The 23,830-nt window shown below is 44.9% G+C and overlaps 1 protein-coding gene across 1 annotated transcript in view; it reads left to right on the top strand.

The window, feature by feature from the left end:
- The window catches only part of LOC116943157 (calpain-2 catalytic subunit-like), a 28,737-nt gene that overhangs the window by 866 nt on the left and 4,041 nt on the right, over positions 1-23,830 (top strand). The window contains exons 2-17 of the mRNA XM_032955750.2: positions 413-482; positions 4,214-4,332; positions 6,052-6,185; positions 8,711-8,879; positions 11,078-11,149; positions 13,695-13,780; positions 14,820-14,894; positions 15,839-15,999; positions 16,318-16,481; positions 17,114-17,325; positions 18,293-18,317; positions 18,715-18,777; positions 19,887-19,944; positions 20,513-20,586; positions 22,132-22,200; positions 22,597-22,675. Of these exons, the coding sequence (XP_032811641.2) occupies positions 413-482; positions 4,214-4,332; positions 6,052-6,185; positions 8,711-8,879; positions 11,078-11,149; positions 13,695-13,780; positions 14,820-14,894; positions 15,839-15,999; positions 16,318-16,481; positions 17,114-17,325; positions 18,293-18,317; positions 18,715-18,777; positions 19,887-19,944; positions 20,513-20,586; positions 22,132-22,200; positions 22,597-22,675 (1,630 nt within the window). The remainder of the gene's footprint in view (positions 1-412; positions 483-4,213; positions 4,333-6,051; positions 6,186-8,710; positions 8,880-11,077; positions 11,150-13,694; positions 13,781-14,819; positions 14,895-15,838; positions 16,000-16,317; positions 16,482-17,113; positions 17,326-18,292; positions 18,318-18,714; positions 18,778-19,886; positions 19,945-20,512; positions 20,587-22,131; positions 22,201-22,596; positions 22,676-23,830) is intronic.

Here is a 23,830-nt window from a genome sequence, read left to right as displayed (position 1 = left end):
TGCGGTAGTCTTGTCTCGGGGAACCCCAGTGGCATGTGTCCCTATGTGGCATAAGGTGTATGCAGCACCCGCTTTAAAATGTTATATAGTCTGCCTGCAGAGGGCGATGGGTTTTTGTTTGGAAAATTTGGACCACGATGTCGAAACAGACAGCCTACATTATTTTCAAATAATTTCATGGAATATTTAATGTCCACTGTGAAGCAGAGGGCTCATATTTATGGTTAATAGGCCCGCAGTATTAACCAGGGCGGTCGTGGGGCTTTATCTTCGAGCCTGTACAACAAGCAGCAAACATGCTGAGTGTTTTATGCAGTCTAACCCACAGCCAAACAATAGCATAGACATGAATATGCCGTAAGACAAACGTTGCTCATGGCACATGTTTAATAAAACTTTGATCTCTCCGCAGGAACTCGTTCGTCACCCAGAATTCATTGTGTCTGGAGCCACCAGAGCTGACATCAACCAAGGAACTCTACGTAAGCCTTATATAATTACATTAGAATACATTCACGCTCATCATCATCATCAACTATCATCTATCCACTGCTGGATGAAGACCACCTCATGGTCCCGCAATACCACAAGCCATCTTGCTCCTGCACGTGAGCTGTTCCCATCGCTCCATCTCCTCGGCATCCTTCCTCGTAGGACGTTCCCTCCTTTGACTGACATTTCTATACCAGACTTTACCATTGGCCATCATCTCCGACAGCAATGTCCTGTCCAAGCCCACTTTCCTTCCTTAACCGTCATCACGATGCGTCTAATTCGCATTCGGCTGCTGCTGATGAACATGATGCAACATTTGAAGGCCGACCAAACCAAGAGTAGCAAAACCGCGAAAGCCCTCCCTGCCATCTGTGCACGCTACCTGTGCGGCAGGCTGCACTCACGGCTCCCGTGGGGCTCGTCGCTGGCGTCACGCCGCCGCCCGCAACGCTGTTGCGACGGCACCGGCGACCGCGAGTCGAGGTGGCAGCTCGCCAACAGCCCCCGTCGCCTGACAATCTCTCGTGCACGGCGCGCCGCTTCCTTGGAGGCGGACAGCCAGCGTTTGTCTGACGCCCGCAGTTACAATTGGTGTCTTGCGAGCAAGGGAAGGCATTCGTATTTCGCCTCCACCCTTTACCCGGTGATCTTACGCCTGCAGTTGAGGACTTCGATCCATTCACATTTAAATGTAGTGGCTTCCCTAATCCCCGGGGATTTGCTTCACACCTTTCTGATCGCTGCTTGGCTACCATGCGCTGGATCCCATTTGAAACACGGTAAGACCAATACTTCTGCCGTGGTTGATCATTATTTTAATGCGGCGGGCTCACACGAAATTTATTTCTCGAAGACGAAGGTACTTTGCAAGCCCACTGGCTATCAACAAAGATTCGTTCATGAAGGCATCCATATATACAGAGACAGACACAATTTCAACCGAGAGGATGGTTATAAACTCAGAAATCATTGGAAAGATGTCATCAACCACTTTGGGTCGTGATTTGATTTGTTTTCTTGTCAAGCGAGCACAGGTTAAGTTGTGACTTGATCTGTGTTGTTTTCTTGTTGTCTTACCCCAGGGCACATATGCCCCGCCCACTTCACTACCTTCGTTGGCATTCCTCCAATACTGAGATGTCAGTTCATGCCAAAAAGTGTATTTTATGTAATCTCAACCACACGACTATAATTGCAATTCAACTACAATTATATTTTGAAAACGTGATCAACAACTTCAGTACTTACAATGTCATTATTTTAACAATATTTTATTACCACAAATAAGTATTCATATATCTTCTTGGTTCTTTCGGTAAAGTCACGTAGAAGGGAAATAATACAATAATAAATAATAAAACATAATAAAATAAAATTCTCACGACGTTTCGGCCACAACACAAGCAGCCGTCCTCAGGTGAAGAAACAGAACTATCAGAAAGACAGCGCTCCAATGAACACCGCTAAACTTGGCAGCGTCTTTTAAGCTGGGTGGGAGGAGCAGAGCGCCTTGATAAAGGAGTTTACATATCAACAGAAGAATTTAGCATTCAAGTAGCTGTGTTAATGTGAGAGATTAGCAGGATGTTAAAGTCAGAAATTAGCATGTAACTGGGAGATTAGCATGATGTTAGTGTAACGGATTAGCATGTAACTGGTCACGGAAGTAGCTATGTTAAAGTCAGAGTTTACATATCAACAGAGGCATTTAGTCTATTGACGCTAAAGAACTGCAACTACAACTATCATACAATAAACCGATGTGAAAGAACTAAATAGAAACTACATCAATATAATCAATGTACTCAATATATTCTCCAATAAGTTGAGCTAATCTCTCACATTAACACAGCTACTTCAATGCTAAATTCTTCTGTTGATATGTAAACTCCTTTGTCAAGGCGCTCTGCTCCTCCCACCCAGCTTAAAATACGCTGCCAAGTTTAGCGGTGTTCATTGGAGCGCTGTCTTTCTGACAGTTCTGTTTCTTCACCTGAGGACGGCTGCTTGTGTTGTGGCCGAAACGTCGTAAGAATTTTATTTTATTATGTTTTATTTGTATTACTTCCCTTTACGTGACTTTACCGAAAGAACCAAGGAGATGAATCCCTGCAGTCACGAAAGCTTTAAATAGAAAAGTATTCATATAATTAGATTATGCAATGCACACAACAGATTTGCTTGTCCACCCACTGATGGATGAGTGTCTCATCACGCCGTGCGGATCGTGGGGGCATGTCTCCGTGACGAAATGTTAACTACCTCGCTTGGTATACAGGAGGTCGTGGGTTCGATCCCAACCCTGCCACCTGTTGTATATTTGGAGTTTAAAGGATCCGGGTTTTCCCTCCATTCATAATAACCAACATCACGCGTTTAGATTATTTGGCCGCTGCCATAAATTTCAACACGATAAGCCACTTTGTTTAGCTATTATTTGTGGCCACGTCACTTATGAAAAATAGCTCAGTGGGCCTTACCTGGTAAAATATAAATAGTTTATAGTTACTTCACCACCCTTCACTGGGTTCGTGAAGGCAGGGAAAGAATATGGTGAAGCATAGTACAGTACAACAATGGATTGTTCTGCATTGCCCTCTGCTGACAATGCAGCCACCACAGCAGCCTACAGCACCTGTTCCTGTATTCATAGTGGTTGCCCATTATTCAATATTCAGGCTCAAGTCTGCTTGGCTTCTGAGATCAAGCTCATGCATGTACAGATGTTTATTGGAAGAGGCGATCTAACAGATTCAGAATCGACCCTTTAAAATAGGGCTTGGCACGCAGCATAAAGGACCTCACGCGCGAACTGCAGATGCCAGCAAATGTTTTGGTTTTACCATAGTCTCAACATAATTAGCGTCAGGACTCCTATGTTATGTTGGGTCATGTTCTCGCTGATAAAGTATCATATATTCTATTGTTTGAATTAGCCCCTACTTGACATACTATTCATAACCTAAAAAAGTTAGTTGATAAAATATCTCTTGCTTTCCTTTTAAAGTAAAGCTGTGGGTCCTATGTAAGCAAATTTTAAGTTTCTATAGAACTAGATTTAAACACAACATTCACATTTTTTTGCATCCAAATCATTGGGTTCCGAAATAAATAAATAAAAATGATGCTTTTCTGATGTTTCTAGTGATATGCATATGCTTGATGACTCTATTCCCAATGCCAGATGTCTAACCCTTTTGGCACATCATTAGAATAGTATTTTTTAAACATATATTTGGTAATGCTGTTGGAAAGTGGTGCACAAGCACAACAACAAAATAAACTACACAAACTCGTCGACAACACTGCCTTAAAAATATATAATCGTCTTCATTTTGGGCAATGGCCATTTGCTGCTATGAATAAGGACCACTGCTTGACACGTCGCCGATTATATCTTCATTCTAAAAGCAATACTGTTGACGAGTGTGCTCGTGTTTTGTTAATAACAATTTACATTATTCACTTCGTCACTCACGATCTCCATGACCGACAAATCTTGGGGATGCCTTCGCCCATTAGTTGATTGAGAATGGCTTTTATTTATCATTATTATTATTAAAGTAACCAGATATCACAGTTGCACCTCCGAAGCGCTTTGTCCAGTCTGAATCCTAAAATATGCACTAGAAAGCTAATGCCTGCTGTTGTTGGTGTTTTGTTGATGAATTAAGCCTGCGTTTTGCCCCTGTTCTTGTTCCTGTGTTGGCTCCAACAGCTGACTGTTGGCTCCTCTCCGCGATCGCATCGCTCACCCTTTACCCTGATCTGCTGGCCAAGGTGGTGCCCATGGGGCAGAGCTTCCACGAGGACTACGCTGGCATTTTCCTCTTCCGTGTAAGAGAGCAAGGTCCCTTCACACGTGGCATGGTGTGACCTCACAGTGACACGCATGCAGAAGCAGTTTCGTAAATCCACTACTGGATGAGGGCCTTCCCCGCACCTTTTGGGTCATGAGGAATATTTTGTTGTCATCTTGCTCTCTCCAAAAATCAATGCCCTTGAAAAGAGGTGCATGCCCAAGAAGACAGAGCAATTTCTATAGCATTCACACAAATTGTTATTTCAGTGACCCTGTCAAAGTGAAGGAGTCATAAATTGTATGACTAAGAGTACACTCCGCACCCTGCCAGTTTAATATGTGAAACGTATTACGTGTTGTTGAGTAGCATTGTGCATGGTTATATAATCGTACATTTACATCCCGTTCTTGTTACTTCAATGCAGCATGAGGTCATCTCCACGCCGTGCTGGAAGGGAGGTTGCTTCCTCCACCCAGGTGGAGGAAGCAACGAGTGGGAATCACGGGGAGAGTCGCCATGGGGAGTAGCGATGGAAAAGTGCTAAGGAGGCGACTGGCTGACATTGAGCGAGTGACCAGAGTGTATCAGTTGCGTTTATTGTCCAACAATCGACAGGAACGTATATGCTTATGCAAATTTGTACTTACGTTTATACTTTATGCTTATTTATTTTAGTGACTTGCTTACCTTTCCTAACTTTTGCACTCTTATCGTTGTGTTTGTGTTGTCTGTTGTTGTATTGTTGCTGACTCGACCACGCTAGACATCTGTGAAAAAGATATTCATAGCTCGTCAGATCCCTGCAGTCTAAATACAAAATTCTGATTCCGAGTGCCTGACTGCTTTAAGTATAATTCTATAAAATTGGTCGAATCGGAGCCTCCTTGGGACTCACTTGCGCTTTCCATTGACACCTTCCCTTGGCAAGGTGCACGCTGCGTCGTGTACAGGGGAAACATTTCCAGAGCTCAGACCCTCGACAACCCCGGCTTAAATCAATCCCTGGGTGGACGTGTATGTCAGAATCCGAATCTTTATTTATACTTGAGGAATCCGATGAGCTATAAAGCTCTTTTTCACATATATCTAGTAGGTGCGGGTGCAGAACGTTACAACAACAAACAATACAAAAAGACAACAAGAATATATATTCTTAGCTCTTTCGGTAAAGTCACGTTGAAGGGAAACAATAACATGATAAAATATATATATAAAACAATAAAAATTCTCACGACGTTTCGACCATAAAACAAACGGTCATCATCAGGTGTGAAAACCAACGGCAAGAAACATTTGAAAGAAGTGGCGGTTTGCATTTATTTATTTTTAAACGGTGTTTGTATTTATTTATATAAAAAACGTTAGCACCACGGGCAGTGATTTGGCAGTTTATTTAGAAGGACGAGTCCATCTATGTTCTGAAAAGAGGAGGGGGGAGACGAAAAATTAATGTATGCTGTCTGAAAGCCACCGTAAGCGTGAACAATCAGCTAAGACCTGAAATGGTTTATCAAATCCTTCCAATGATCGCTAAGCCAGAATCCATCTTCTCGGTTGAAATTGTCTCTGTGCTTGTATATGTGGATAGAATATTTTTATTTTATCAGTTAAAGTCCACTGAGCTATGAGCTTCTTTTTAAGAGGCGACCTGGCCACAAACGAGTGGCTTACGTGGACATTCGTAGCCGATGTGAGCAGTTGCAAGTGCCCAGCCGTGCGAGTGAGCGTGGTCTGGGGCTCTCACCCGGTGCAGTTCTGCCAGTACGGCGAGTGGGTGGACGTGCACGTGGACGATCGCCTGCCCACCAAGAAAGGGGAACTCGTGTTCGTGCAGTCGGGCACCGGCAACGAGTTCTGGAGCGCCCTGCTGGAGAAAGCCTACGCCAAGTACGGCACACGGAGCCATCGGATCATCCACAATGGAGGGGGGGGGGAGCACGGGTGTTCGGGTTTGGATCGCGTAAATATTAATGTGTCGTTAAACCCCGCCACCACCCGACGCAGCCAATTGGTAAAGGGTTGTCACGTAAACAAAACGTGGTAATTAGTTACGAGTTCAGCGCACCCTTGTGTGTTGGAGAGTAAACCCGCAACATTTATTATAATTCGAGTTTTGTGACGTTTAGTCCGGTAATTACAACCAGCCTCATCATGTGACAGTCGGAACTCTGGAAGAATCCTCCTGTTGTGGTCAATTAGGTGCAAAGACCAGAGGGGGGTTAATGTTGTCATAAAAATTACATCACATCATCATCACGATCCATGCGCGGATAGCCCGTAGGTGTCCACTGCACATTTCATCCTCTGTCTTGTGCCAATATGCTCAAGTAATTCCACATCTTTCTGGCACCATTCTCTTGTGTTGTCGTCAAGTCATTCTCTGTTAGCTCTTCCTCTCTTTGACAAACAACACACGTTTAATTGTCGTGTTGTCGTCCATCCGACATAGGTGTCCAATACAGACCATCAAATACACACAGACAAAAACAAGATCCCCCATTCCCATAGAGACAGGTACAGCCCTTTGTCAATCCACTGCTGGAAGAGGACCTCCCCTAGGCCTTGCAACCCGTGGTGGTTAGTTGACCATACTTCACCACGTTGGTCAATGATGGTTAATGAAGGCGGGAGCGTACGCACGTGTGTGGGAGTGTTCGAAACACAGTACGACAGTGGATGTCTCTGCACTGCCCTCTGCCGCTCACAATGTAGCACAGCACCAAAGATGCCAAAAACTAAACTAAAATTGGTATTTTGTCAGGTAAGGCCCACTGAGCCTATACCAGTCTCGCTCTTTTTCAGAAGCGACCTGGCCTCAAATGATAGCTCAACGAACGGCGCATCACGTGGACATTTATAGCGGCGGCCAAAAACTCCGAACGCGTGATTCTAAATGTGGAGTTAAAAACCCGAGGACCCGGAGCAAAATCCAAGCGACCACGGGGGGAGAGACATGCAAACTCCAAACATACAGCAGGCGTCCAAGGTCGAGATCGAACCCACGACTCCTTGTATACCAGGCGAGGTGGTTCACATTTCGCCACCGCCCTTGGCGTGCATGACAACGTGAGGTGGATGGTGGTCGCCCATCTGATCACTATCCAGGCTCAACCCTGAGATATGACAAGATAGGGGACATTTTTTGTCACAGGTCTCCTTGAAGCATACTGGGGTGCAAATGTTGTACAGACATGATGTTTAAAGACTGCACCATTTTTATTCTGATTCCACTTTTCACTGGCGTTTGCGCTGGCTGGGAACGCACGGTTGTGTGTTTCAACAGTACTGTATTAGTGGCAGCACTTTACTAGACAAAAAGCAACTAAGCATAATCGTAGGGCTCCGAGTAGCTGAAGGGGCCTCGGATTCCGAAAAAAAATTGCGTTGACCAAACTTCAACTGGAACTCATTATAAAAAAACAAAACAATTCTCAGCATTGTAATGCCGCTACCAAGATAGTATTAACTTTATTATTTTACACACGTGTGACATAATTAATTGGTATAGCTTGTTTAGCATATAATGTGTGTAGTTACCCGAGGCATCCCCATAATTTATTTATGCTTTGGCTCCCCAATGGGCGAGCACTCCAACCGAGATCAATTGCTCTTCAAAAGCAAGCTTTTTCAGTTCAGCTCCTCATTACCAACAACAACAACAGCTGCCATTCGCCACTAAGTGACGGTGCGATCACCACAGCGCTTGTGCCAGGTTAGGTGCACCTTAAGGCCCCGTGAAGTGTTGAAGGCTCCCTGGCAGGTCAGGGAACAGACCCAGGTTTTCCGTGCAGAGACAAATCTATAAAGTTCCTAAGGGTGAGGACAGTGGGAAAATTTCTATATTTTTAAATTGGGCCCTATATTAACAACAATAATATACATTAACCAGGTCATGTTTATTTGTTCCACGGAAAGCCTCATTTAGCCAGTTACCCAGATAGTTTGAAAGGGAGATCCGTGGTGGATCAGCAAAAAAAAAACATTAAATGTATTCGCTCTCGTATATATCAATAAAATAAAAATTTTGGGAGTTCAAGGGTTGAGGAGAGGGGCATCACCCCCATCGCCCCCCCCCCTCCAATTCCACCCGAGATCCATCACTGGTTATGGGTTAACTAATTGATCTGGCTGGCAGATGCACCCCCTGCGCGCCCCATTTCTGCTACCTTGCTGCTCATAACCAACACCAACAAACGCCATTCCCCACTAAGTGACGGTGTCGTCACCACGGCGCTTGTGCCAGGCTAAGTGCACTTTGTGCCCGTGGCTGGAGGTCACGGAAACAGACCCCGGTGCTTATGGGTCGACTGACTTAGATGACTGGCAGGATTGCACCACGGTGCCAGCATCACACACACACGTGGCCAGCTGTCTGTTTCCAGACTGATGACGGTCGAGTGCTGCTTGCACAGGTTGAACGGCTGCTACGAGGCGCTGGCGTACGGATTCCCCGTCGAGGCCCTCTGTGACTTCACCGGAGGTGTGGGCGAGACGTTCACGATGAACAATGCGCCCCGCGACTATTGGGACGGCATTTCCCGTGCCATCAAAAAGGGCGCCATCATCTGCTGCGGAATCGAGGCACGTGTTACCCATTGGAATGGATCTCGCGCGGTGTTCGGGCAGTGTTCCTCACCAGTTTCCAGCGAGAGGGGCGCCACTTTCGCCGATAAGACATCATCAGTGTGAGGGCCGCCACACGTTTGAAACCGTTGTGTTTGACAGCAGCAGCACGATGATGGGGATCGTTTCCATGTTTGAGTACTGTCGGGGGCCGCACGTCAGGGCCGGCACTAAAGGCCATCAGGGGCCTTACGATGAAGAGAATTGGTGCAATGGTGAGCACACTGGGCACGCAATCCAGAGGTCTCCGCTTCGATGCCATCTCCCGGCACAACAGTTGAAACAATGGTACAGGTTGTTTTTTTTTCTTCAAATCTCTCCACCTCTGTCCACCCAGCAGTATACATTGGTACACTACAATGAGTTGATCGGCAGGTTCCTGCGTGTGGTGGGGTAAAGTGTGGGTACGCCCACCTCTTGCAAAACCTCTAATCAACGGGGAAGTGTATCACTCGAGCGGGGTGCTTCGGCTAACAGTGGCGTGAGCAAGCAATTGCAGAGCTGCACCTTGACCTGTTACCATTGAAACGTGACGTGAAGCCCTCTCAATACGCACTTGCCTCTTTTTATGAACCAATGCAAGCGTGGTGAAGTGGACAGGACTCGTCCATGGCTTATGATAGAGAAAAAATGCAAATTATTTTCCAACCATTAGCTATGCACGCACACGCATTCATAGAAAGCGAAGCACAGTCATTATATTTGCCAACATTCCTGCCCATAGTAGAGTTGAATACCATTTAAAGAAACTGCAATGCTTTAAGTTTAACACGTAGGCTTTGGCGACCAATATCACACATAATAGAGGTTTTCTTTTGGTTAGATCGCGTAAATATATAAATGTGTCGTTAAACCCGCCACCACCCAACACAGCCAACTAGTAAGGGTTGTCACGTAAACAGAACGTGCCAATTCGTCACTGGCACAGCACACCAGTGTGTTGCAGAGCAAAGCCACAACATTTACAATCAGAGTACGACGTTTCGCCGGTAATTACAACTATCTTCATCAGGCGACACACACCAGCTGTATTAATGACGAATTATAGTATTATGCAATGTTTTCATACAAATTATATCATCATCAGCCTTCGTCAATAGCGCTGCTGGATAAAGGCCGACGTTGGCTGCCTCCATGGCTCATGACCCTGCGATGTCATGAATTCACCTAACACCCGCACACGAGCGGAATGTATTGCTCCATCTCCTCGATGGACACCCTCTTGGATGCGTTCTGGTCCTCGGCTGCCCTTCCGTGATTATTCTTGATCACCCTCCATCATCCACCTAGCGACGTTACCTTGCCCAACGTCTTGTTCCTCTATACGGTGTAATGGATGTCCTTAACCAAAGTTTGTTCTCTTATTCAAACGTTCCCCTTTCTGCCTCTCAATGTAATTCAAAGCACACACCTCTCCAAACGTTGTGCAAATATCGCTTTTTGTTCCATTTTTATATAACAATCTGCAATCCATAAGTGAGGTGTGTGGCTTCAATCGCATAAATACGTGTTAAGCACTCTGCATAAGTGAAAATGCTTAGATTAATTCGTGGAAATTAAGCCATAAACCATCGATTCATATTTAGTTTTTACAATTCTGTAATCTTTTTTCAAAGGAAAAGTCATTAAAAAATATTTAAGGTGCCACAATAGAGTGTGGTACATAAAACTATAATCAGGACATCAGATGATATTGATATGAAGGAAACATACAATTTGATGTCCTGATTCACAATTAATACAAACCTGTAATATCACAACAACAGTCATATTTAGTACGTATATATTCGTGCTGTAGAGCTCTCCGTTGTGTTTCAGTTTGTACCGCATGCTGCCCGGCACGATGTCCAACATTTTGGTCCACGTGCTGGCAGCTTCTTGTTAAACCGAATTCAGTAACTAAATATTTTTATCCCGAAATAATTTGGTCCCTGAAGAATCTCTCAGCACGTGGAGCAAAACGTCGGACATCACGCCGAACAACACGCGGTACAACCCAAAACCACATCGGAGAGCTGCAATAATTTTCCCTGGAGTTCAAACGAAGCCACAATTCCTAAAATAATGAGGCATCCCAAGCGTTGTACATGAGTGAATGAAAAGCTCACCAGAATGATCTAATCATACTTACAACGGTATAATTTATATTTTTCTAGGGCCGTGGAGAGAAGGTTACGCCAATGGGTTTGGTGGAGGGACACGCCTACTCAATAACAGGGGTGATAAAGGTATTTTACACACATTCTCATCTGGTTGACACAGGCTAACGTGATTGTGTTTGAGGGTTTTTCCCCTTTTTTCTGGCAACAAAACTGAAACCGTTTTACAAGGATTCATGTCTGCATTAACCACAATACCTGCAGTTAAAATGCAAACAAAAAACATACTATGATAATATATGCATTGTCCTTGAAACTGATTGGTCCACACCAAGGGACGGCTTCTTTTGAGCCTCGACCCAATTGGTGCTCGACCAGATGACGCCAAAAGGCGTACGCCTTTTTCAAAAGAAGCCATCCCTTGGTGTGGACCAATAAGTTTCAAGGACAATGCATATATTATCATAGTATGTTTTTTGTTTGTATTTTGACTGCAGGTATTGTGGTTAATGCAGACATGAATCCTTGTAAAAAGGTTTCAGTTTTGTTGCCAGAAAAAAGTGGAAAAACCTTGTTATTACATTTTGGTACTGGCAAAGGAGGTCTAATGATGTGATTGTGTTTGTTAACAGCCAACAATAGGTCACGGCATTTACTCCAATGCCCTACTTATCCATTAACAATATTTATTCACTGACATTTTTGTCTACTTATGTAGTGTTGTAAGGACGAGCAGACTTCTTTAGGAGGCACACTCTGTTTATTGTATTATTTCCTTATGCAACGCTTAACACACACAGAGGGATATTCGGTCCCCTCACCCGATACCCTAGGGAGGTACAGCCTCCGTACCTGGCGGGACTCACACGTCTACCGCTAACCTCCTTGATACCTAAGGAGGTACAACCTCCGGACTTGGCGGGACTCACACGTCTACCGCTATCCTAGTCCTCCGGCTAGGACCTAGGGGAGGCTATCTGACCCACCGCTGGCCCGGTGGGTCCTGACCACTGGGTATGCCGAGCCTTAGCCCTTAGAAGGGCTGGAAGGCTGGTCCAGGGTCCTAGCTAGGCTTCAGCCCAGTCTTCTGTCTTCGTGCAGGGAGAGAACTCCCCGAGGTCCGTTGGGTCACCCATCTTATACCCCTTCGTGGCCAGGTAGAACCAATCATACATTCCCACGTGGAACCGTCTGATTGGTTCGCACCAAACCCTGGCCACGATCCGTTTCACCTCGACTGACCCCAACCGTTGTACCCAGGGGTAATGCTGCACTGCCCTGGTGGCAGCGCAGGTTACGCAACAGCGCGTAGTTAACACCTCTACACTTATATGCACAGTGAAGTGGTGGTGCAGTGGTTAGATCACTTCTCTATAAAGCCAGCAAACCGTGTTCGATTCCCAGCTACAGATAACATCAGTGGTGTGCGGTGTCTGAACTGGTCCTCAGCTGTCCCTTTCACCAACCCTCACTGACCGGTGTGGTGATATATGGAAAAACATCACCCACGACCGACAAAGTTGTGAAGAGAGCTGCATTGACAAAGAGCTGTACATTATGGTTATTTTTATGCACAGTGAAGGCTAAATTGGTGATGTCCATTGCTTGCTTGTGGAGTTATTTAGACCATGAAAATCCATGTTTGTGTACGCTTTAAATGTATTGTGTGGGTTTTACAGCCAATTTTATAATTTACAATACATTGTTCGGTTAGGCCTCCTAATGACCTGGCCGAGGTTGTGTCATAAGACCCTCCACCACCCGACATGTCCAAACACATGAAATCGTCTCGTGTCCAAGCGCAAGTGTTTAACGTGCCGTTTTTATTGATTAATTTCGCCGGTAATTTTAAAAACAATTATGAGAACCAAATTGAGCAATTAGAAATTACGTCTCCCGTGAAAATACGCCGGGCATCTACAGGTGAAATCCATCGCTATGGCTTGCCACCACTTGACACCACTAATGCCTCTTGTGGCTGTGTAACATGTTTAAAACGATTCCTATTCAATACAATTGGAAGAATGCATCATGAGCTTGAACATCGTCACTATTCATCGTTCAAGCAATGCATCGTCCCAACTCTTTTGCACATTATTATCCACTTTAATTTCCAGGCGTTTTACATGAGCATAAAATGTTTGAGTATATTTTTACAGCATTTACATTTAATTTAAATTATGAAAAGCCAATGTTCTTCATTGAACCTCACATTCGGTCATTGCTAAATTAAATGATGATTATTATTATTATTATGATGATACGTTGATAATGAATCCCATTTTTTCCCAATGACTTGGAATATTTACCCATTTGCCATGAAATTACATCACAATCGGTGGGGGGGTGGGATGCTGCCATCGTGTGATGCTCTGCATCAAGGACTTGCAGTCCAGCAGTCGGCACGTCGATTGCATCTCCAGACGTGCCAATTCAAACAATGGGCACATTTATGCAATAACCCTCGCCTCTGTCTACCTATCAGATGTATACACCACCAGTTGATCGTTAGGTTGTATGAGGTGGGGTATAATATGGGTGCCCTCCCTCGAGTGAAGGCCCTGCCTGCCATCAGTGGTGTGAGCCCGCAAACCGCAGGGCTGTACCTTCACCCGTTTACCTTTTGGCATTACTCTCACTGCCCGTTGCCTCTTGTGTCATTCTTGTGGCCCAGCTCAAATTCCCGGGGAAGACAGTTCAGTTGATACGAGTCCGGAACCCCTATGGCAAGGTGGAGTACACGGGACCGTGGAGTGATGGGTGAGCGCTGTCGCTGCAAATAAATGAAACGTCGCTTCCGAGCCGGCTCGGGTGGCTCACAAGTCAGAGCGCTGAGCCGGCACTGCCAAGATTCTCGGTTTGGATCCGGGTTTCGAACACGTGTGGTTACACTGAGTTCTCGAGTGTACAGAGAGTTGGCCGCTTCTGAGAGATCACTTTAATTGCCACTCATCCACAGTAGCCGATAGCCCTTACCACATGCCCTGTTATAGATGGTCACAAGACAAACTGTCGGGGTTTTTTTTACTGAATTCAGCTTGTATCCAGTTGTGAGTATTACGAAAAAAACATAATCCACGACTGAATTCCAGCTATGAGAATTTAAAACGTGACCGTCATGTAACAAATTTGACGATGTGCAGTTTTGAAAAGTGCTGCCACCCCCTACCATGTGAGGCAGAGGTCACGTGACGGAATCTCAGAGGGAGCTCTACCATATCCCCCACCGTGGGCCATTCTCTGGCGTGGAGGGTGGCACTGCTGTGCAGGAGATGAGAATGTATTCTTTTTCTTAATGACATGCATTTTAAACTAGGCAACAATCTGTTAATACAAAAGGGGGGGAGTTGTAATCAAGCTGACTTATAATCTACCAAGGCAACTATGTGTCGAAACTTCTAGATTTTAAGCTTTCGTGACTGCAAATATCCATACTCTTTGGTTCTATTCGGTAAAGTCACGTAGGTAAAAAATAAAATAACAAAAATCACGACGTTTCGGCCACAACACAAGTGGCCTTCTTCAGGTGAAGGTGAAGGAACAGAACTGTTCTGTCCCTTCACCTAAAGAAGGCCACTTGTGTTGTGGCCGAAACGTCGTGATTTTTGTTGTTTTATTTTTGTTGTTTTATTTTTTACCTACGTGATTTTACCGAATAGAACCAAAGCGTATGTGTCGAAAGTTACAACTTCTTGGATCAGGGCGTCTGTTCCAATCGTGTTGGTCTCCATTCAGCACAAAGTCTGCACGGGGCTTATTTAGTTCACAAACAGCTCTGCCGCTTCCACATTTCCCTCAGGTCCACGACGTGGAACGAGGTGCCGGAGGAGGACCAGAAACGTCTGCACGTGAGGGCGGAGGATGGAGAATTTTGGTAAGTACCCTGGGTGAGTCCACCATGCATTGAGTGCCTTTATGTAATACCGTAATTCACTTTTTTCACATTCGACCGATTGATATCAATGAGTCGTAACTCTTTGCCACTCCACCACCCCTCCTGTGAAGATTTCCTGGCTTGGTTGGGAAGTTGGGTTTGTGGTCGCAGATGTGTAGACCTCATGGATTTTTGTTGTTGTTGTTGTTGTTGTTTGTGTCTTTGTTTTAGTACCATTTCTTCATTTGTTTATTTTTTTATTTTTCTTGGTGGTAGGGTTTTCATTTGCTTGGAAAGTGGCTGTGTATGGGATAGGGTCATAATATAATTAATGTACAGCGTTATAGGATGCTATTAGCATACATGATGCTGTGTCTGATTGCAAGAGTAAGGCATGTTTGAACCAATTATAATAAACTACCAGATGTTTGGAGGCAAGGAACCTTTCTAGAAGACATGGGTCCTGACTTAAAACGACATAATGCATATTACAAAATAATTATTAAACTTCGTTGCAGAAAATAATAATAAAAACACACAACGCTTTACCATGTGTCTTCCCACATAAGATATATACTGTGACCACCATCCTAAGTGATTCTTTGCATAGTATAGGTTTCTTAATAATAACTGATAATTCCATTATTCGACTGGAATTCTCTTACAAGTATATTAAATATTATATATTCTCATCCTCTGTCCACCAAAGCAGTATGAATGGGTATACCACAGTCAATCGGCAGGTCGTGTGTGAGTTCGGGTTAAGTGTGGGTATGACCACCTCTTCCATGAGGAGCTCACTAGACTTCTGCGCAGTGGAGGTATTTCCACCAGCATTGTTATTAACAAGTGAAATATGCGCGTCACTGCGGAATTGCCCAAATAAACACATTCAGAATGATGCCACTACCGCATACGTGACTGTGCACTGCAACGAATGGCAGGATTTCAGACAAGGACTTCAGGAAGAACTTCCACCTGGTGGAGATCTGTCACCAGGGCTCGGAGGTGGAGATAGAGCACAGGAAGAACTTGTGGATCTGCGAGTTGCACAACTCGATGTGGCTCAAGGGCCTCAACGCCGGCGGCAGTCGCCGGCACCGCGGTGAGATCCCGAGCAGCTCACAGCACCTTCTTCCAACATCATCTTCGTCGGCCGTTGTCTATCCACTACAGCGAATGCTGTAAAAGCCACAATCCTGCGCGTGAGCTGGTCTCATCACCCAACCCAATTACGGCCGCACTGTAATTAGAGAGCATACAATAAAATATGATGAAAAAGCTCCCCCTAACCTAATAATGTCTTCGTTCAATTCAATAATCTCTATCAATAGATTGGATTTTGAAAATCTAAGCTTAAGACGTACACATTTTTCCGTGCATTTTTGGTTTATTTTAATGCCTCTTATTTTTGTTTTCAAAGAATTTCCACTGAACTACCAGTTCTTCCTCACGCTGTTGGAGGAGGATAACGTCATGGACGTCTGCCATGGCTGCCACTTCCTCCTGTCGCTCACGCAGAAACACCGCAGGAAGTTCCGCAAAATTGGAATCGACTTCGTCCCCATCGGCATTTACATTTACAAGGTGTGGGAGCAACCGCCATCCCCATTGCCCCTTCCACCCTTCCGCAGTCATTCCACAAAGAGCAGAACTGTCGCATTCATTGATTATTTCACGTCAATGCTTAAGCGCACATTACAAATGTTGAACCGCGTGCGTAAGAATCGATTGTTGTTCGCTTCATGCATGCTACTGGCTGGACACATTGCACGCCCGTGCGTATGGAGTGTAGCGATCAGCACGCTGCCCTTCGAACACGGGTCGCCGGGTTCGATTCCCACTCACGGTCAATACCAATGACGTTGATCTGAACCGGTCTTGGGCCTCCCCTAGGTCGAGTATTCTGCTTGTTCCTGCACGGCGTTTTGAGATGTGGTCACATTTAGACGCTATGTAAATCCATATTATATTTATAGTGGTAAGATGGTGCACTGCGCTATAAAGCAGACGACCTGGGCTCAATTTCCTGTCACTGCTAATATCAGTGACTGGTCCTGAGAGTTTGCCTTCACCAATACACACTGTCAAGCAGAGTGAGAAATATAACTAAACAACCTCCACGAACGACATGGCATGGGGAGGCTTTCATCCCGTATTGGATTGAGTAATCGCCATAAACTAATGAATACATCCGTGTATCCGTATCGATTGCATAGGCGGTGATGCCCGGCAAGAAGCTGACCCCACAGCAGTTGCGCAAGGAGAAGCCCTTGGTCGAGAGCCCAGAGTTCATCGCGCGCAGGGAGGTGACCATGCGGATGACTCTTCCGCCTGGCAACTACATCATAATTCCCTGCACCGAGTCGGCGGGCCAGGAGGCGCAGTTCCTGCTGCGCATCTTCATGGAGAAGGCTCAGCAGCACCAGGGGTGAGTGCTCCTATGGCACAACTGCCTGGCTGCGGACTCAGTGGTAGCCCTCAACAGGCCCCGGTGTTCAGACCGCTTTTAAAATTCAGTGTCAGTTCCGTTGATAGTAAACTCAGCGCTAGGAATGCCATTGAATCGGACTAAAAGTAAAAGTGGGCACACCACAGTCAGTCTTCCAAAATGCATGGCCAGCATGCAAACATAGGGCAAATACTATTCACCCTCTTGAGAACGCGAAGCAATCACATACCGCTGCCTGGATTCGAACCCATATTCTCAGTGGAAGCCAGCTCAGTGAGCTGACCTTTAAGCCACCTGGCCATCTCTTCATATGTCAAAAGTTAAACTTCTTATGTCATGGTCACCAGCCTCTCCCATAGTTCGTCGACTGGAAAATCAAATGTGGTGAGGTAAAGTGTGGTTACTCCCACTGCTTCCAAGATATCTGTCCAACGTGAAAGAGTAGGCCAAATATCCTCTAGAGGAGCTCTCAATGGTCACTGCGAGTGGAGGCCCTTTATCTATAAGTGAGGTAAGCTCGCAATACCAGGGATCCACCTTTAACTCTGAAAGTAATTCTATGCACCCATGTCTCTGCTCCACACCTTTGCCAACGTGTACTTACCAGTGAGGAGAGATATGGTCAAATAACCCCCATGGCCGAAATGCCACGGCCTTCATTCAGAAGTGGATTAACAACAGAGCTACTTCTTGCATTCTTCAACAGTATTCGCGTACGCCTGTCACAGCCGACTGGACGGATGTACCTACATGTGACAATTTTTCTATGCCTTCATTATTTCTGTAACTCAATTCCTTTTGGCTGGGCTGGGACTGAAGGCTTCCCAGCTATCCTGCCCCACATCAATGTATAATAATCCGTGTATTCTAATACTAAATGATCACGGTGATTTCAATTACAAGACAATCCGAATTAAGAAGTAATTTTCCTTCTTTTACCAAACAGGCCTAAACCACTCACCGTGCCAAAGGTAAGCTGTCATTTGATTTATGTTGCATGCACAATTCAATCCTATGTAGCGGTTTTCCAATTAACTTTGTTTTATCCACATGAGTGTCGTTTATTTGAACAGAATTTATTTGTAAATCTGATAAGATGGATAAAAATCGACGTCCTGCCATAAAAAGTATACTACTTAAGAAGAGGACAAAACATTGCATGCTTTTGTGCATAAATGTCTTTTTTAATTAAAAATGTTGTAGAACAGTATCTATCGTATTAAGGCCACATTTCCCATGCTTGGCAAGTTAGGTGGTAGTCAGGCGATATTTTCTACGTTTAGCAAGTCAGTTGGAAGTAACGCCATATTTTCCGCGTATGGAAAGTCAGAGGGTTTTATTAATGTCAACACTTTCCATGTTTGGCAGGTCAGCCCTCCTCCCGCAGAGAACTTTGATATGGAGGAGTCCTTCCTACAGGTGGCTGGCAAGGTACCCCAATTCATAGCGACCCTTCAGCCTCCGTATACAGAGGAGGTTATTAAGTCATACTTCACCACACCGGTCAATGCGGGTTGGTGAAGGTGGGGAGGGAACAATGAAAAGGTACAGCAATGTATTTCTCTGCGCTGCCCTCTGCTGCCCAAAACTTGCACGTGCATGGAAAATACAAAATGAACAATCAGCCACCCATGACTGCCGGGGGTTCACTTGAACCCATTAAATTTCGATTTAAAGCTTTCGTGACTGCAGGGATTCATCTTCTTGGTTCTTTCGGTAAAGTCACGTAGAAGGGAAATAATAAAATAAACCATCATAATTAATTTATTATTACCTTTGTAAAAATAAAACAATCTTTATTTTATTATGATTTATTTTTATTACTTTATTATTTCCCTTCTACGTGACTTTACCGAAAGAATGTTTTATTTGCATTATTTGATTATTTCCCTTCTACGTGACTTTACCGAAAGAACCAAGAAGTTGAACCCATTAGATACATTTTACAAATAAAAACACACTGATTCTTCCACGTGTGATTCAATGCATACATCGTGAGTTAGAGCATTTGCTGAACTCCTACAAGCCACTCGACCAATGTCCTCCATTGATAGCGCAGGAATATAAATTGTACATCAATTTGTTTGGAGGAGAACCGTGCCACGTTCTATTACTGAACTCCGATATGAAACCCTGCAACCATAGTTTGATTTCCAGCCACTCTCAACATCAGCGGTAAGGGACAAGTGAGCTGTTCCCGCAACCCCCTTCACTACCCCCACGCTAACCAGCATGGTAACGTAGTGGGTCAAACAACCCCGTGGCCAACACAGCACGGGGGAGACTTCCTCCAGCAGTGGATTGATGAAAAACGAAAATCTGGCGTTATCCATTTATAGATACCCCACTGAAACAATAGGGAAGAATGATCAAGCAACCATGTGTTCTCTCACCCACCAATCGCAATGCGCTCTTGTCAGCGGAGAAGCGAGAAAGAGTGTAATTGGAAATGAGTGTGGTATCTTATAAATGGATCACCCTGTATTTGTTTTTTACTTAAATAATGTAATTTGGAACTGCGTTTCTTTATTTGTCCACAGGACAAACTCATCAAGGCAGACAAACTTCAGGCGCTCATCACTCTTGAAATTCAAAAATGTAAGTCTGTCCATCCCTGGGTGGGGAGGGAGAGGCAGGGGGCCAAATCGAGCTTTGTGAAGTTAAACTGCAACAGATGACAGACGAAGCCCCAAGAGGAATCACGGAAGCTGCCTGTGGAGTCGACAGCTTCCAGAGCTGCTGGGCACGAATCCCAGCGATAGAAAGACGTTTTTGAGATGCTCCGATTGAAGTTCATACAAAGGCGAGAATGATGTTGATGCTGTGTGTTCGCACACGTTGTACTATGCAGTGTCTCTGTAAGCAACACTGCTACGAAACCGGATACGCGAGTTCGATGCCCACTCACGGCCATGGCCATTGATGAAAATTTCAGCTGGTCCTGGGCCTCTCCTAGGTGAACTCAGCCTTAAACAAGTACCTGGTGCGGTGTGTAAACATCAGCACTGGGGAGACAAAGGCGGCCAATCGTTGTTTTGACCACCGCCACCCTTTTGTGGTGCCCTGCCGGCCTTGATAGATGCTTGCGAAAAGCACCTACCCCAACAACAGTTTGTTAAGGCTGTAGGGGGAGAGCTTCATCCTCGTCTTTGTTGTGTGTGGGCAGGCATCACAGACACGACGGTGGTGGTCGACAAGTTCTCCATGGAGAGCTGCCGCGTCTTGGTCGCTCTGTTCGACGTATCCTTTACCCTCGGGTTAGCAGCTCTCGTTGGCGCGGCCAACCCGAGTGAGAAAGACTTCCAATGTTCATGAATTCTCACCAGATGGCATAAAAAAGGCAGACTCAAGGGGAGCCTATCATATAGACGAACTGACGTGATAACCCACGTGACACTGACCATCGTCCGACATTCACTACCTCACCAGTCATCAACTCACCTGACCCTCGCCACGTGGGTGGTGACATGGCCCAGCGGTAGCGCATTCGCCCGCTTGTTGCAAGAGGTTCACGGTTTACATCCAGCGTCTGCCCTGAATAATACGTTATGTGTAGCTGCTCCAAAGGTTTGGAACTAACTCGTCTCTACTCTGAAAATCACCACTCTGCCATCTCTCTACTCTTTTAAACAGACATTATTGAGATCGAAACAATACAAATGCGAAAGTACGTAATTGTTTTGTGAGATGATCTGGTTTTATTTACTTGATTTTTTTTTATCGTGTTTACTAACTCTGACAGCCGTGTCTGTCTGCTGGCTGAGCCGCACGTGGATAAGAGCTGTATAGCTCAATGGGTAATTTATTCGGATAATAAACTTCTGATTCTGATAACCATGGTAATACTTCCACGCTGTTTCCTTCACAGTGGACGTTGAGGATCCCCTGATGTCATTCGCAAGAGTAGGCCACTGTGTGCCGGTGTGACGGTCCAAATGTTTGCTAGTCAATTGGGATTATACATTGCAATCATCGTTTGGGGATTACATAGCAATCATCGTTTGGGGATTACATATCAATCATCGTTTCGGGATTACATAGCAATCATCGTTTGGGGATTACATAGCAATCATCGTTTGGGAATTATATAGCAATCATCGTTTGGGGATTACATAGCAATCATCGTTTGGGGATTACATAGCAATCATCGTTTGGGGATTACATAGCAATCATCGTTTGGGGATTGCATAGCAATCATCGTTTGGGGATTGCATAGCAATCATCGCCCCATCCTGGCAGACTAATGCCCCCAGGTGAATCTTGCTGGTCTCTTGGAGTTGCCACCTGGTGAAACAAAATAAAATTGAAACTCACCATGCACCACAAACACCCAAATAAACATCTTACATTTCACACCTAGCATACGCAGCTGTCAAATCAACTCTTTACATTGCATTAAGTCCAGTGTTTGACGGGAAATGTTAATCCGGCAAAGCGTGCATTACGTGACCGTCGGTGATATAGGACCGATCGGCGAGGGTTGCGATTGGTCAGTGGTAACAGACGGACAGACACTGGGACGTAGAATTTTTATGGGGCAGTGGAAGACCCAAATGCGTCAAACACCGGGGGCACCTAGTGGCCTTTAGTGCGTCCCCTGACGGTGCGGCCCCCGGCAAGATACAACGAGCGACAACAACAGCCCCTGGCAGGCGGTGTGGCGGCCCTCTGAACATGAGTGAAGAACACTGATGTAGAAGAAGCTGCCATTTCATGAATAGGGTGTTTCTGGATAATTACAGATTAATTTCTCCTCTGTTTGATCCTTACAAGTAATACGGCCAGATTGACAACTCTGGACAGCTGGGATATGAAGAATTTCTTCTCGTCTGGGAATTCATCAAAATGACTCTGGCAAGTAATATGTATATAATATATTGTTTCACTCTTTCTCAAGATAAAGTAATATACTGTTCGTGGCAGCCCAAAAACAAATTGTAACTTCATTCACCCGTGTACGCCACGGTAATAATGAAGTTCCACCAATCGAGATGAGTGCCCCACATTGCTCGTTTGAGGAGGGAGACACTTTCACTTAACTTGGATTACTGGATACACTTGTTTTTATCCTAGAACATAGAAGGGGAGTAGAGTGACATGAGAGAGGAGACATATGCAGGTTGAACACCGTTCTCTTCTTCTCGGCCTATGCCTGGCTGCCCCTTTCTCTATAGAATCATTTTGTACAGGGGTTTGTATTTTGATGCTCTGTTCATGATTTCGTAAAGCCCTCTGTATCTGTGTCAACAGAAGACCTACAAGATGTGCGATGTCGATAAGTCGGGTACCCTCAGCAGTACGGAACTTCCCATGGCTTTGGAGCATTCAAGTGAGACATCTAGCCCAATGCTTGACACTTACCGCACTGCAAATGTCTGGGGCGCCACGGTGGAGAGATGTCAACTACCTCGCCTGGTATTCAGGTCATCGGGTTGATCCCTACCCTGACGCCGGTAGACTTGGAGTTTGCATGTCACTCTCCCCGTGGTCACGTGGATTTTTCCCTCCACGTTTATAAACATTTATTTTAGAGTATTTGGCTGCGAAACATTTGCACACGATACGCCACTTCATTGCGCTATCATTTGTGACCAGGTAACTTCTGAAAAAGAGCTACATAGCTCAGTGGGCCTCACATAGCAAAATAATAAATATATAGTTTAGTTTTAATATGGGACCATTCTTGCCAATATCAAAATATAACAAGAGGTGTTACCCTTTCTGGCAATAAAACAGTTGTGTTAAAATATAAAAACACCAAACAGAATCCTTTTTTCAAGGAATCCTGTCTGCATTAACCACACGTACTTGTGACGAACATGAAAACAAGAAACATGCTCTGATATTATATGCATTGTCTGAAACTGATTGGTCCACACCAGTCTGTTTGGTGTTTTAATATCTTAACACTTGTTTTAATGCCAGAAAGGATGCAACCTATTCTTACAGTTGAGTTTTAGTTTGACTGTGCCGTCAATCCACCAAACCCCTCCACAAAGGATGGCTTCTGTAAGTCTCTCTTCGTTGGACAGGAAGGCATCATGACCAATTATATTGGTACGACTGCACCTCACCACTGCTTCCTTCCTTCTGCGAGATCCCGAAGTTGTAAAGTCAACTCCCACCATCATGATTTGCTCCTACGATATGCCACCATCTTCATTTGGGTCTTCACCTTCGCCGCCACTCTCTGAGTGCTAAACGTCCCAAAGCAGGACCCTCCTGAAAATGTCCTAAGCCTCGGCGAGGCTTTCCTGGATATTCTAGATTTGAAGCTTTCGTGACTGCAAGGATCCATACTCTTTGGTTCTATTCGGTAAAGTCACGTGATTTTGTTGTTTTATTTTACCTACGTGACTTTACCGAATAGAACCAAAGAGTATACTTTCCTGGATAAGCAACAAACCTCATTAGTCATTTTATTTTCTCTTCTCTTCGTCGTCACACAGTGGTCGACGATGAAGCCGGATAAACTTCTTCCACT

The sequence above is a fragment of the Petromyzon marinus genome, chromosome 17 (assembly GCF_048934315.1).
Source record: "Petromyzon marinus isolate PM22_M1 ecotype Great Lakes invasive population chromosome 17, UKy_Petmar_22M1.pri1.0, whole genome shotgun sequence".
NCBI classification, from domain to species: Eukaryota; Metazoa; Chordata; class Hyperoartia; order Petromyzontiformes; family Petromyzontidae; genus Petromyzon; species Petromyzon marinus.
Note: the sequence above shows the minus strand (reverse complement) of the source record. Positions and strands in the feature narration are given on the sequence as shown.